Raw genomic sequence first — 14,151 nt, forward strand, 5'->3', positions numbered from 1 at the left:
AAATTTGCAGTTTTGCACGTGTTCGATGAAATCATCGCGAGACACGTATGCTCTTGAAAAAAATCATATTTGATGCCCGATGAGGTGATCTCATCACGAATATTCTTGACGAAGATATCACATTTAACGTATATGTGGATTGTGGTGGTGGTCACCATGCAGCAGCCGTACATTGGCGCTATTTTTGCAAGATTTGCAGTTTTGGGTATGTATAAATAGTCTATGAGGATTCTAGAGCATAGTCAAGAGTTCGATACGGTTCGAGTAAGTTGCAATAAACAGCCTCCAGATACGATGAACACTCACGGTGCGAACTACTACGTTCCGATTCACGACGAAACGTGCGAGAAACAGCACAATGAGTAAGTACCGCTAATTTTCATATATACTTGTGCAAAAAAACTTTTATAAACATATAATTGTATTTTTTAGTTTTGATAAACCCCGCTACACGCCACGTATTTTGGGAAGAAGATTTGCCTTGACATCAACAGCGTATACATTTTTGGATGTTGGAATCAACGCGGGACCTGTATGTCCTCTGCGGATATACTTATTGGCGATAACCGAGGCAATCGGATAATTCTGCTACATGCAACGTGGGTGACATTCATCGAAAAACGTGCAGATATACAGCGACTCGTGCAGTCATCGGCACCATCATCGCTAACGTTTCGAGATCTGGAGCTTGTTAAAATACGTGACGCAGATATTGTAAAATTGACGTCGTGCGGCACCAGCTTGTACATGAAACCGTCAACTGTACTCTTCCTGTTCGAACTAGAACAATGCGTCGAGAATGTGTATTTTCAACTATGTCAAAATGTTCACGGCGTAAGTGAAAAATTCAAACAGTTTGTAACAATTTTACGTCAAAATTGTATCACTGATAAATGTAATGCAGTTACAATCTTGCGTGACGTTTATGATAAAAATTCGATTATTGATTGCGAATTATTAGCCTACGCTTTGGATAGTATTGTGTATAATGCGCTACATGTAAATAAATGCATATAATATGGTTAAAAAGTTTTTCCTTTTCATTTACCGTTCCCTTTTGTTAAGTTGTCTTTATTTAATAATTTTTGCATAATTTCTGAACGAGAACGCGCGAGAGAAAGAGACCGCGCGAACGAGAAAACTCGCGCAAACGGGGGGGGACGGGGACGCAAAACACCGCGCGAACGAGAAGACGCGCGCGACCTGGGGACGGGAGGGGGACATTTACGAAGGGGAGATAACGCGAGCGTGCCGTGTGACGTCACGCGGACTCCGCGGCGCGGCGAAACGCGAACGCGGGTCCCCTCGCCCCGCGACGCCCGAAAACGCGAACGCTCCGCGGCGAGGTGACCGCGTTTCCGCCGCGCCGCGGGGCGCTGGAAAACGCGATTCCCCCCTCCCCCGCGACACCGAAAAACGCGGACCCCCTCCTCCGCAACGCCGGAAAACGTGGTTTCCCCCTTCCTCTCCCCGCGGCGCCCGAAAAAACGCGGTTCCCCCCTTCCCCCTTTCCCGCGGCGCCCGAAACGCGCGGTTCCCCCTCTCCCGCGCCCCCCGGGCCCCCCCCTTCCGCGGTCCTTCCCCCCGCCCGCGGTCCTTCCCCCCGCCCGCGGTCCTTCCCCCCGCCCGCGGTTTCCCCTCGCCCCTCACCCCCCCTCATTGCTCCCTAGTTAGAACTCCCATAGCTTACCTACTCTAATCGGCCCGCTGGCCTCACGTATCTATCCCACTATTGTCGTCCGAGCTTACCGCTGCTTCTGTTGCCTCGCCTCCTCAGCTGTTGGCTCGGTTGCCGCTTGGCTGGTCGTCGGTCGGTGCAGCCCAGCGGACGGTTGCATTCTCCCCGTCAAGTCGACCTTCGAGCACGTCTCGTTTGCTCGACTTTTTCCCTATCTCGCAGTCGTTCGCTGCCACCGCTGTTCGAGCGTTGATTTGCTTGGTAGGGTATGGGGCTTGTCTATCACGAAATAAATCTACTTCTCATTGCGCGATGCTTAAATTCTCTTTATTTGTTTATCATTACACTGCATTTGAATAATTGAATTCGAAAAGACATCTTAATGTTTTTTAACTTTGTTCTCGGCTAGTCGATTGAAGAATAGAGGAAAGAAACAAAAAATTAATCTTTAGACGAACATGCCTCTTGACGCGGGAAAAAAAAGGAAATGACAAAACAAAATGTTTATTCTCACTTAAATTGCAATGTATAATATTCGCGTGATTTACGCGGAATCTTAATTTCTATCATATATATTTTAAGCTTAAATCTATTATTTGCGCTCGCGTCTTACTCGACGGAGTCACTGCGCGTATTTCTTATTTCCTAGGGTACATTTATTTACGTTGGTCGTTAGGGTGTCTCTGTTCGCCCTGACCTTTTATCTGCGCGCTTTGCACCTGTTCGTTCACCTTTTTGCGATTGTCGACGCTCCCGATTCGGACGTCCTCCGCGTCCCTCGCGACATCGTTGTCGCGGTCGTGCTGGTCGTCGTCGACAGTCCACTCGTTCCCGGATCCTTGTCCTGTTGGAACTCTCGGTTTTCCGCTTCTGGTTGTCGTTCCGGTTGAGGCTTCACTGCCGGCCCTCTTATCGGGCGCGGTTTTGTCGCCCATACACCTTGGTTTATATGGATCGCGTCTTTTAGAGCCGCCGCTGTTCGTGGTGACAACGTGATTCTCGATATTGCCACGTTTCGCAGTTGTTTATCCGTGAATGTTCCCATCTTTTCTGTCAGTTCGAATTTGGACGATTTTCCCTCGTTCGCCCGCCGGTTGGTTTTTGCCATCGCGGTCGATCGCTGGTCAGCCTCCGTCGGTACGGTTAGCGCTTTGCGCTTGTTCGCGCGTTGATTGCGTTTCTTCTCTCTAATCTCTTCCCGCAGCAAGGTGTGGTTGATTGCTCTCGCTGTTTGGAACGCTTTACGGCGCCCGACTTCCTCGACCGTGATCATTGGACTCGTCTCCCGTTGATATCTGACGTACCCACGGTCATTTTCTTTTATCTCGTCGGCCTTCTCGTCGCCGTCTCCGGCGTCGTGGCCGTCATCATGGCCGTCGTCGTTGTCGCGATCGTCAATGTTGTCGGCTGCTTCCTCTTCGTCTTCGTCGGCGCTCTCGCGTTCGCCGCTGGTTGATAAGCAGTATTCGCTCTCATTGCCCTCGTTTTGCGTCGCGATCGGATGCGAATCACTTGTCGCAACGTCGTTTCGCACGTTGGGCGGTGTTGCGTCTCGATTGGTCATCGTTCTCGTTGTTGTTTCGTTCGGTGGTGCGTTCTCTTCCTCCTCCACCTCGACCATTGCGCCCATTGCTTCGACAGTTGTTGCGGATCTAATTTGATCGGTCGTCGCGATCTCGTAGGTCGCCTGCTCCGCGAGGTTCGCCTGTTGTACCTACCGAATCGAATAATGATTGATGCAAATACGAAAGGAAAGCTGTACCAATAACGAGACGAAAAAGAAGAAGAAACCTGTCGTACCTCGTCATCGTTGTTGCGTCCGTCGCTCCGTTGCCGTTGTTCCGGCCCTATCTCCCCGCTTTCGGACCCCTCCGTCCGCCGGCTCGCCGGTCTGCTTAACGTTGCCTCGCTCGGCGGTGTTGTTGCGTTCGATCTCTCGCTTGTCGGGGTTGACATCGATTCCGCTTCGGAATCGTTTTCCATGCCGCTCGCTGCCCCGTTTGTCCGTTGACATCCACTTGCTTCGCTTGGCATTGATGTCTCTGGTCGCGGCTGCTGCTGCTGCTGCTGGGTCACCATCTTCGGCGTCATCACTCCTTGCTCGCGCTGTCTTGGCGATTGCGCCGTCGGTTTTATTGGAGTCACCTGGCCAATCTCTCGGTCACCGCGGTGCAATCGCGAGGTTAACAATCGTGGCAGCTCTTCGATTTCGCGTCGCTGTCGCGCCGCCGTCGCTGCCGTTTCTTCTCTCGCCGCTCGTTCATCAACGATCGTTTCATCGCGATCGTTGTTGTTGTCGGCTGCCGCGTTGCAATTATGGAGATACGATCTGGCTCTAATGCCATCCTCGTTTACATCTATGACGATGCGGTAGGGCGGTGGCATCGGTCCCTCCTCGCTGCATTGTTGCGTCACTGTGACAAGGGCCGTGGCCATTGTCGTGCCGTCGATCGGGTTGTCGATCGTCGTATCGACGCATCTCTTCCAAGTGCGCAATCGTCCTTCTTCGCACACCGAGATCGCTTTTGCCAGCCGAATGTTCGCCTGGCTATCGTCGTCCAGACGTTGTTCTTCGTCACGATCGATCGGCGGCAATTGTACCGCGTATGATTCGGCGTATTGTAGGACCTAGCGTGATTGTTGCCGGTTCTGCAATATCATGGCGACCCTCTCAATCTCCCGGGTGAGAACGTTACGTCGTTCTCGGTCTCTTTCGTCGACCGGTCGTCGCATCGGATCGCGCGGGTCGATTCCCGCCGGTCTCTGGTACGGCATTATGTTTCGGCGTCTTCCTTAAGTCTGATAGCACATGTAACCTAACTTTGTGTTGTAGACATGGTACAATAATAAATATTTGACAAGAAAAAACTGTAATTTATAAATTGGAATATATAATTTAAGTAAATTTGTGACATGTATTAAAAATATATTATGCGATTTAAAAAATATTAGCAAGAGATAAATATAAATATAGAGAAATATAAGTATATATGAATATATTATATATATATATATGATAATATATATAAATTAATATTAAATGTAAGATTAAAATTTTTTATATATATAAATATGTTTTACAGAAAATGGATATTGAAGAAGAAGAAGAGTTATTAGCATTAATAATATTAATACTGGGCATTTATTATATAATTAAAAAACGAAGATCTTTTCGGTGGATAAATAGAAAATACTGGGTTCATCCAATTAATATTACGTCCTAATCAAGGAGATTTTGATCAATTATTCCAAGAGTTGAAATAAGACGACCCACAGAGGTTTTTTAGATATACAAGAATGTCTGTGTGTTTTCAATGAACTTTGGAAATGATATGAAACCATTTTTAACAAAAACCAACCATCGAGCATTAATACTTGAACAACACGTCTTGTTATAACTTTAAGGTATATACATATATATTTTATATCTTACTTTTATATGTCAAATGAGAATAAATATTTAATTTTGATTTTTGTTTATTATTCTAGATATCTTGCCACTGAAGATCAAGTTTTGTCGATAGCACTTGCTTATCGAGTTGGTGAATCTACAGTAAGAAATATAAATAAGAAAACATGTTATTTACTAGTAAAAGTATTAGCACCGATATATTTTCAAGTTTCTACTACAGAAAAATGGCTTGAAATTTGTCATGGATTTTGGACAGACTGGAATTTTCCTGATTGTTGTGGCGCAGTGGATGGAAAACACGTCCAAATACAAGCGCCACCAAATTCTGATAGCTTGTATTATAATTATAAAAAGACATTTAGTGTAGTATTGTTAGCAGCATGCGATAACAATTATAAATTTACAATAGTTGATTACGGAGCATATAGAAATAGTAGTGATTCCATTATATTTGAGATATCTGAGTTTGGTAAAGCTATACAGACTGACACATTAAATTTATCAAAAGGAAAAGCTAATTTACTCGAAAATAACATAGCTACACCGTGTTAGTTCGTTGGAGATGCAGCGTTTCAATTATCCGAAAATATGATGAGACTATATCCTGGCCGTCAATTGGAAATTAAGAAGAAAATATTTAATTACAGATTATCAAGAGCGAGAAAAATTATAGAAAATACTTTTGGTATATTCGCATCTCGATGGAGAGTTTTCAAAAAATCAATTCTTATGCATTCAAAAAACGTAAATAAAATAGTAATGGCAGTAGTATGTCTCCACAATTATTTAAAAACAAAAAATGACATACAGCCAATTGCGAATAGAATATATTGTCCCTTAAATTTTGTTGATACGGAGAAAACAGACGGAAATATTATTCCTGGAATGTGGAGAAAAAAAATTCTGAATGTTTAGAACAGATAAGACCAAGCACTGCTCATAGAGCAACAAATGAGGCATATAAACAACGCTGTATACCATAAAAACAAACAATAGTGTGTTTGATTTTAACGTTAGAGTCTTATCGGCTGCGTACTGCGCGTCCAATTCATTGTTCGCATAGCGCAAATGAAATTGTTCGAACGCAGTATCGTGCTGATATTTACATGGAATAAAAGTTAGTTGTAGCCTACAAATGATTTGCATGTGCGCGTGTACATGTGTATAAATTACCGTTAGATAAGCCAAATCCAACAATTCCAGTGAAGTGCTGAGCATTTTTGGCTCACGCTCGTCGTCGAAACCCGTCGCCGCCAATACAGTCTCGATGGAATGCACCAAAGTGTACATGGGTATTTTAAAATCTACCATTTGAAACACACGTCTCTCCGAGGAAGCAATCATGCTCGGCGTATACTCGACGTTTTTGTTCATCAATCGTAGAATATTGAGAATCTAACAAAAGATTAAGATATAGCAAAATTATTAGTTTCAACGTCGTTTGTTCAACGTGTCGACTCGACGCGATGAGAGTCGCTCGGAATCACGTGATTACAATACGTATTTTCAAAGTAATATATACCTGCGATATTCTACTGCAACTGTTTGACTTTCGACACTCCATTTTACTGGCCAATTGAAAACGCGACATCAAATGCAAATCGTTGCGATTGGAGAATTTTTTGCAAACTTTACACCACTTGGAATCGGACCAATTTTTCTCAATTTTTTCTCGATAGATTTTCCAAAAGTACGTGCGCATAAATGTGTCGTACAGTTCAATGGCCATATACTTGACTTTCGGTTCTAGCTTTAAACAATTGGCCAGTTTGAAGATGATTTTCACGGTCGACTCTTTGAGTTCTAATGTAGAAAATTAAAAAACAAATCAATTATCGTAAATATATAACAAGACGTCGATTATAACGTTCTAATGCCTTGTCGCGGGGATGTACGCCAACAAATAACACAAGTATTTTATCACCGACCGTTAAAGGCCGTGGGAAATTCCAGCGTTGTCCTGGCGAACACTAGCTTCAGATGCTGTTCCTTTTCACGTCGACGTAAATGTTTTACCCAATCGTGAATCAACGATGGTTCTAGAAACAAAGTTTTAAACAAATTTCACTTAATAATTGCACCCTTGTCGACACGAGTTAACTTGTGTAGAATCTTTTACCCGTGTAGAAAAAAAGATGCCGAGACGTATCGCGCGCACACACAATGTCGTACGTCGCGTTGCGTCGCATTGCGTACGAGAGTTTCGACGTGCGAAATTTATTCGTTTAATCCGACTCGCGCACGTTTTCTACCATTTTTTCCTAAATAAATCACCTATATAAATATATATACACATTTGTGAGATAAATATTTTGCAAAAAAATACGCATGTAGATATTGCCGTGCGATGGACAAATATTGTTGGGCACAGTTTCGCGAAAGCTAAATTTTCCACGCGTAAACAAATAGGTATATATATATTTTCGTAAAATTAAGAAGAAAAACATAAATTACAAATGGATTAAATTACCAATGTGAACTCTAGTCGAATCCATTTCGATAGCAGCGCAACGCGAGGTAATATTTACGTACGCAGGTTCATTCGCGCCGATATATACTCTGTTTGATCTATGATAAGTTAAATATGCGATAGATACGCACACTCGCTGTGGCGAATGAAGAAAGAGCGTTCGTAAAATCACCGCGACTCGATGATTTTTGGAACGCTGCGATACGTTGACGCAATAGAATTTAACGTATTGGTCGCCGGGATAAAATAGCCAAACTTGCGCGTAGTCGTTGTTAATTCACAATCTATGGCTTTGTACATACAAGATCGCCACACTTTTTCATTCGGAAACATTTATGAGAAAAAAATGAAAAACAAAAAAATGGGGGAAAATAGTAGAAACGAGGAAAATGTAACAAGTTGTAACTCTGGAAAAATTAAACGTCCTTCGCTTTGCCGACAATGCGATAAAATAAATTGAAAAAGTTATTGTAAAAAATACTGAAAAAATCGGGATTAATATGTGAAATGAAGGAATGCGAATGTAAAAAAAACAAAAAAGTCTGTTGTTGCATTTTTAATAAATGAGCGAAAAATATCAAATCACGCAACCTTTGTGCTCCGTGGAATCGATTAATATATGTGCGTGCGACATGTATCTTGTGTTTGCGCGCAACTTCAACTCTTCAATTCCAATGTTTACATCTTTCTCGACGCTGAGCCCCTTTCTCTATGCGCAGCGCTGTGAATAATCGGAAACAAAAAAGAAAATTAAATAAAACATGTATGCGTGTGATTGTCTCGTATTTTTTCATCCTCAACGTGCACAACCCGTGTGCGTTACGCGTAAATTAAAAGAGACGGATTTGTATGTACGTGTGCGCACGTGTATACGCACGTGTCTGATATTACTACACGTACCTTGTTGTGGCACCTCGGTTAAACTGGTTAAACTTTTCATCGGCGGGTAATGCCAACGGTACGTCGTCGGTAGATCCATCGTCACATTTTCGTTTCTCGCCACGCGTACCGCGACTAGCGACGGTACCGATGCGAAAACACGTGGACGTATCGTCATCTCGACGCGCCGCGTTACTATTGTCAATCCGTTTCGCATCCCTCTTCGTTAATAGTGCTAAAACGAACGACGCATGCGTTCACACGACGGTCACGTTGATACTTTACGGATGTGTTTTATACGTGTGCGTGCGCAAACGTTTCACGTACCTGTTTTTTCGGCTGCGTATTTCTGCGTAATGTTCAACAACGCTTTGCCATATTTAACAAAATTTGCCTCGGTAACGTACGGTATTTCAAACATTGCTTCCTTGGTTTCCGGCAAACGCTGGCTCATTGCTCTGATAGCAATCACGTGCATTATGGAAGAAGCAGAAACGTTCACGGTCGCGGCACGTTCTCTTATTTTTTCAATCAATTCGGCATAGCAACGAGCTTGCACGTCTTTCACAACGTTGTCGAGTTTTTTTGCGACTGTTGAAACTTTATTAGATACACCGCGCGTACTACGTTTCATTGCGCGTCTCATTGAAATTTCCATCTGTTTCGAATAAATGACGCAAGATGAAACACAAAATGTGTTAAAGGCAAAATAAATGAACAAAGTAATCGCAGTCTCCGTCTCTTTTCTACATCTGCAACACACACTCGTATACAATATAATTTCATCGAGAAAAATTAACTAAAACGCACTGTAATTGTATTGCGTGACATTTCACCATTCGGCAATATCCCATCACGGTTACTTGTACCTGTGTGGCGTTTCTCGTCAAAAGTTCCGTCGCTTTCGATCCAAGTTTTACGTACGCGCAGACACCCTCGCTATTCGTATGCATATATTCTTGTAAGTAATCTTGCACGACCATATGATGCATGAGACGTTCCACGTCACTCTTGTTCCACGATTTACCGCGACCGTATAAAGGATCTTTTGTAAGATCTGGAAAAAATTAAACATTGAACAAAAAAAAACCACGTTTTCACTTGTACAAATAAACATGTCAATGCCAACTCGCGACGTCTTTTGCCGTTTCACACAGACGGAAACAACAACAACAACAAGTGTATACGAAACCTGATTGTCGAATCTTTTTCAGCTTACTGCCCTTGACAATATCCGTCAGAAATATGAGCGTGAGCTTGCGACGCTTGTTATCGTTGATATCTCTCACAACTCTCGCAATATCTCTCGCCATTTCGGTAACGTTCAACCACGTAATCTCATCCTAAAATTATAATTAATTGCAATTTCCCACCAAACAATTATATATACGTGCCGCGTGTGTGGCGCGTCCTCGTTTTGCGATACATGTACACCACCGACCTTGCTGCTGCTGCAATTATCACACGTGGTTCGTTCCGTCGTGAGACATTGTTGTTTGTTAAATGTTTCTCCAAAATGCGTCAGCTGTAACGATCTACGGCAATCGGTAATGTTTTCGCAGAACGTTACCATTTCAAACAAATTCGCCATGTGAGTACTGCAAACTTGTGGATTTGGATTATCTAGTTCGATCATTTTTCTGATTCTGTACATGTCTGCGTAACGATAAAATAATATGCACGCCGCCGTCTCGCCGTCACGACCGGCGCGACCACTTTCCTGATAGTAGCCTTCTATAGACTTTGGTAGCGTTGCGTGTATCACGAAACGCACATCCGGTTTATCGATACCCATTCCAAAGGCTATAGTCGCGCATATAACGTGTATCTGCAAAAACACGTATGTGTGTGTGTGTACGCACGCGTCGACGCGATATAATTCTTTACGTACATACATGTATCGTGCGTGGGCGTACGCGCGCAAGACGCGTACGAAATATTGTCCTGTATGCATACCTCGTTGACGAACCATTTCTCTTGACAGTCTGTTCTTTCGTTATCCGACATTCCCGCGTGATAACTTGACGCTTTAATGCCGCGTTTTCGCAACAACTCGGCACATTCGTTGCAATCCTTGCGCGATAAGCAGTACACGATGCCGCAAGTGTCGGGATATGTCGTTTCTATCAAGGTCGCAACTTGAGTGTAACACGTTTTGCCTTGCTTCGCGCGTACGCTGTATTTTAAATTTGGCCTGTTGAAACTCAACATGAACCTGATGAATATTAAGTAATCATACGTCGTACGTATATATAAATGCACACATACATATATACATGTACGTGTACGTATACGTACCACTTTGGTTTAGTTATGTGCAATTGACGCAAAATATCTGTTCTAACGCGCGGCGTAGCTGTCGCGGTCAAAACCATCATCGGTACTTTGGGATAACGATCTCTAAGACTGTTCAATTTTTTATACGCCGGTCTGAAATCGTGACCCCATTGACTGATACAGTGAGCCTCGTCAATGACGAATCTCGTCAACAGCTCTCTCTCGTACAAATTGGTCAGAACGTTGCAAAATTTTGACGACGCACACAGTTTTTCCGGTGTGACGTATAATATTTTGAGAGTGGGGTCGTCTTTCTTAGCGAGTTCCCTGTATATCGCCTCTGCTTGCCTCGTCGTTGTAGAGCCGGACAAATGAGTCGCGGGAATCTGCACAAATTTCAATTTCGAAAATGAAAAAAAATGATTTGACATTTTTGTACGATACTTAATTATTGTACATTGTTTCTCAAATTATTTAGCTACAAACACATCGTTACTTGATCTTACGTCGAGCCAGACGAGTTTTTTCACTTGGTCCAAAATAAGACTCTTCAATGGTGAGACAACGATCGTTAACCCGCGCGTCAGCATTGCAGGTAATAGCAAAGTGATTTTCCACCTCCGGTCGGCATTAAGACGAAACAATCGAACTTTAACAGTGCCGCGTTCGCAGCTTGAAACTGAATCGGTCGAAACGTTTGCAAACCGAATATCTGCCGAAATGTCTGAAATCACGCGACACATACGTAACGTACTATATATATTGCGCGTTGTCACACGCGACGTGATTTACATGTCACGACACGTCGCGTGTGCGTGACGTGTAACATCTACGTGTATAACGGCCGTGCACACTCGCCCGACAAATATAAAGCGTCAAAGTATATTTTTTTACTCATACCTCGATCATTCTTAACGAATGTTTGTACGTCGTATTGTCAAATTCTCCACTGGTACCGTCATTTTTATAATCTCCAATAAACGTTCCATATTCCACGCCATTCTTCGCTACCGCAAATTTTATCGTGTCATCCACGTACGCCGCGCGTTGTGTCCAACTCATCTTTGACCATTCTACCGTGACGGCAAACAAAAATGCAAACACAGCAGTTTAAACATTGTCGACCGAACGCGTGGAAAATAAAAAATCAAATTTTACATACATCACACACGTACGTGTAACGGTTCGCGTACTTGTAACACCCTCGCTTGTGTCTATATTACACGTTTCTCCTAAAGCCGGAAATTGTTCAATGTCTTGCGTCATTGAGAAAGAGCTGTCGATTGTTCCGATAACGCTTTCAACACGGCCCATACCTGTGTGTGTAAAAAGTATTTGCATTCGTTTGACGACAATGTCGCGCGACGCACGATTCAATTTTTCAACGAAATGTGTCCATTGTCAAACACTTTTTAAATTTTACCTGAGCTCGGTGCCGTCCGCGTCGCCCGACTGTTCGCGACGAACGTTTTTTGCGTCGTTTTCTCCGTGTTCGACAGCTGTTTAAAATCATCGTGAACGGGATCCTTTGCGACGACATACGCGGACGCCGGTGAAATATTTCGCGTCTCGGTAGACACTCGTTGTTGATTCCACATTTCCGCTATTGTTTTACAAACGTTTGGACTCATGATTGTTTTTATAGGTCTTTTCAATTTAAAAGTACTCCTTTTCGTTGAAATTGTAGTTTCAAGTGGCTTAACAGCTGCCGTAGGTTTTACCATTTCGTCCTTGTTCTCTTGTTGCTTTGCATCGATATACGCGTTCGTTACGCTAACCGAGCTTCGACGACGAGGAAAGGGTGCGAGAGTGCATTTGGATACCGAGGTGCGCGGTGCGCGAAACGTGGCGTGGTCGTTTTGGAAATGAGTCTCAGACATGTCGGAACGTAATGTTTCTCGTGCGTTGGACGGTGCAGACCCATCAGCAGCAGCAGCAGCATCAACAGCAACAAGTGTCTCTACCGGCGCGTCGTATACCGTTTCATCTTTCTTTGATAATTTCGACAGTGTTGTTTGTACAAGGCGTATTTTAGCTTTTACATGTTGACGCAAACACTGCAATGTGGCGTAAGAAATTGGGTCAAAGTTTGGAAACTGTTCAAGCATCGATATGGGCATCAACTCGACGGCTTTGTAAAATTTGTCGAGAATTTCACGTTCGAAGTCTTTTAAATCGCCGTGTCTTTCAAGCAACTCGTCTTTGGTAATCTACGGTTCAAAATGGAAAAGAATGATGAAAGAAACAAACGTACGTGATCGTATCGCGATATGGAATGACTTACAGGCATCGCGGACATTATTGGTTTCTGTCGAATAACGTTAATCCACGACATTATTTGTTTGTTGAAACCTAAATCTTTCAGCGTTACGCCAACGTCAGAGTCGCGATACAATTTTCTCGTTGTCACGTCGTTTTTCTCCGTCTCGTTTGTCGATGCGCTTTTTGTATTTTTTACGATTTCATACGTGCTCGTCTTTGTCGCTGTGGACTCAACGTCTGTATCCGCGTTGTCGAGCACATTTTTCCTTGTTGTCGCAATTGTTGTGCAACTAGCGAAAGAAAAACATTGATTGCTGTATTTTATATATACATCATTTTCTGAAACAATAAGAGCAACAACAACAACTCACATCTTTTCATCGTCCTTTTTCATTTTTTTACTCGTTGGTAATGAATCAAAATGTACACGTTTTGCGACACGTGCCCTCTTGTCTTGCGCGCTGCAAAACGACTCGGAAATGATACGAGTCGTCGTCGTCGTCGTCGTCGTCGTGGTGGTGGACGTGCTCGTCTTTCGTGTTACATTGGAAAATCCAGAATCTTTATTTACAGTCGTCTCCCTTTTCGCTATTGAATCGTCGTCAACGCTACGATACGATTCTATTGCACTAGTTTGTGTTTTAATCGGACTGTTGTTCCAATCAAACCACCAGTCTTCTTCTTCTTCTATTGTCTCTCGTGATTTTGGCGTACTAAATTAGAAAGAAAAAACGTAAACATTTATTAATCTTAAGCATGTATGAATCGTAACGTGTGTCGCGTTGGAAAAATTTCAATATTTTGAGGTTAGGTTGTAGCCGGACGGAGGATCGACATCAACCACACGCCCTCGAGATCACTAATTATCACGGTCGCCACTCGATTTTAACCTAGGCCTATCGAGAAAGATACTGATGAATGACCAACCTTTCGCTGACTTTGCTAATTCCCCTCTCTACGACTCTGTTTCAGCTCCCATCTGTCTCCGGATCGACCCGCTGGACCTGTTGGACCTCTCCGCTCAAGGGACTTCCTTCGCTTCTGCTGGACAGCACCGCTTGGCTGGGCCTCAGCCTCTGTGCGTGTTCGTCGATGGAGGATTTCGGGCGGCCGACAGGCGAGATTACGATTGGGATAGGTAAGTCTTTGCAGGTTGTCTCGGATTGAATGATA

At 43.5% G+C, this 14,151-nt stretch overlaps 1 protein-coding gene across 1 annotated transcript; it reads right to left on the bottom strand.

Annotated features, from left to right (window-relative positions):
• Positions 1-2,405: 2,405 nt before the first annotated feature.
• On the bottom strand, positions 2,406-13,691 carry LOC112460027 (the record flags this gene model as incomplete). The annotated part of the gene is given in 20 exon segments (XM_025024442.1): positions 2,406-3,392; positions 3,479-4,306; positions 6,264-6,485; positions 6,613-6,893; positions 7,019-7,129; positions 7,561-7,658; positions 8,461-8,674; positions 8,767-9,097; positions 9,309-9,496; positions 9,632-9,782; positions 9,881-10,267; positions 10,396-10,654; positions 10,738-11,102; positions 11,223-11,314; positions 11,317-11,440; positions 11,617-11,789; positions 11,910-12,032; positions 12,140-12,926; positions 13,001-13,268; positions 13,350-13,691. Coding segments are annotated over 20 exon segments (6,331 nt in total), but the record flags the coding sequence as incomplete, so codon positions are not given.
• Positions 13,692-14,151: the final 460 nt, after the last annotated feature.

Source organism: Temnothorax curvispinosus, unplaced genomic scaffold, assembly GCF_003070985.1.
Source record: "Temnothorax curvispinosus isolate PA1 unplaced genomic scaffold, ASM307098v1 QBEX01010292.1, whole genome shotgun sequence".
Classification (NCBI taxonomy): Eukaryota; Metazoa; Arthropoda; class Insecta; order Hymenoptera; family Formicidae; genus Temnothorax; species Temnothorax curvispinosus.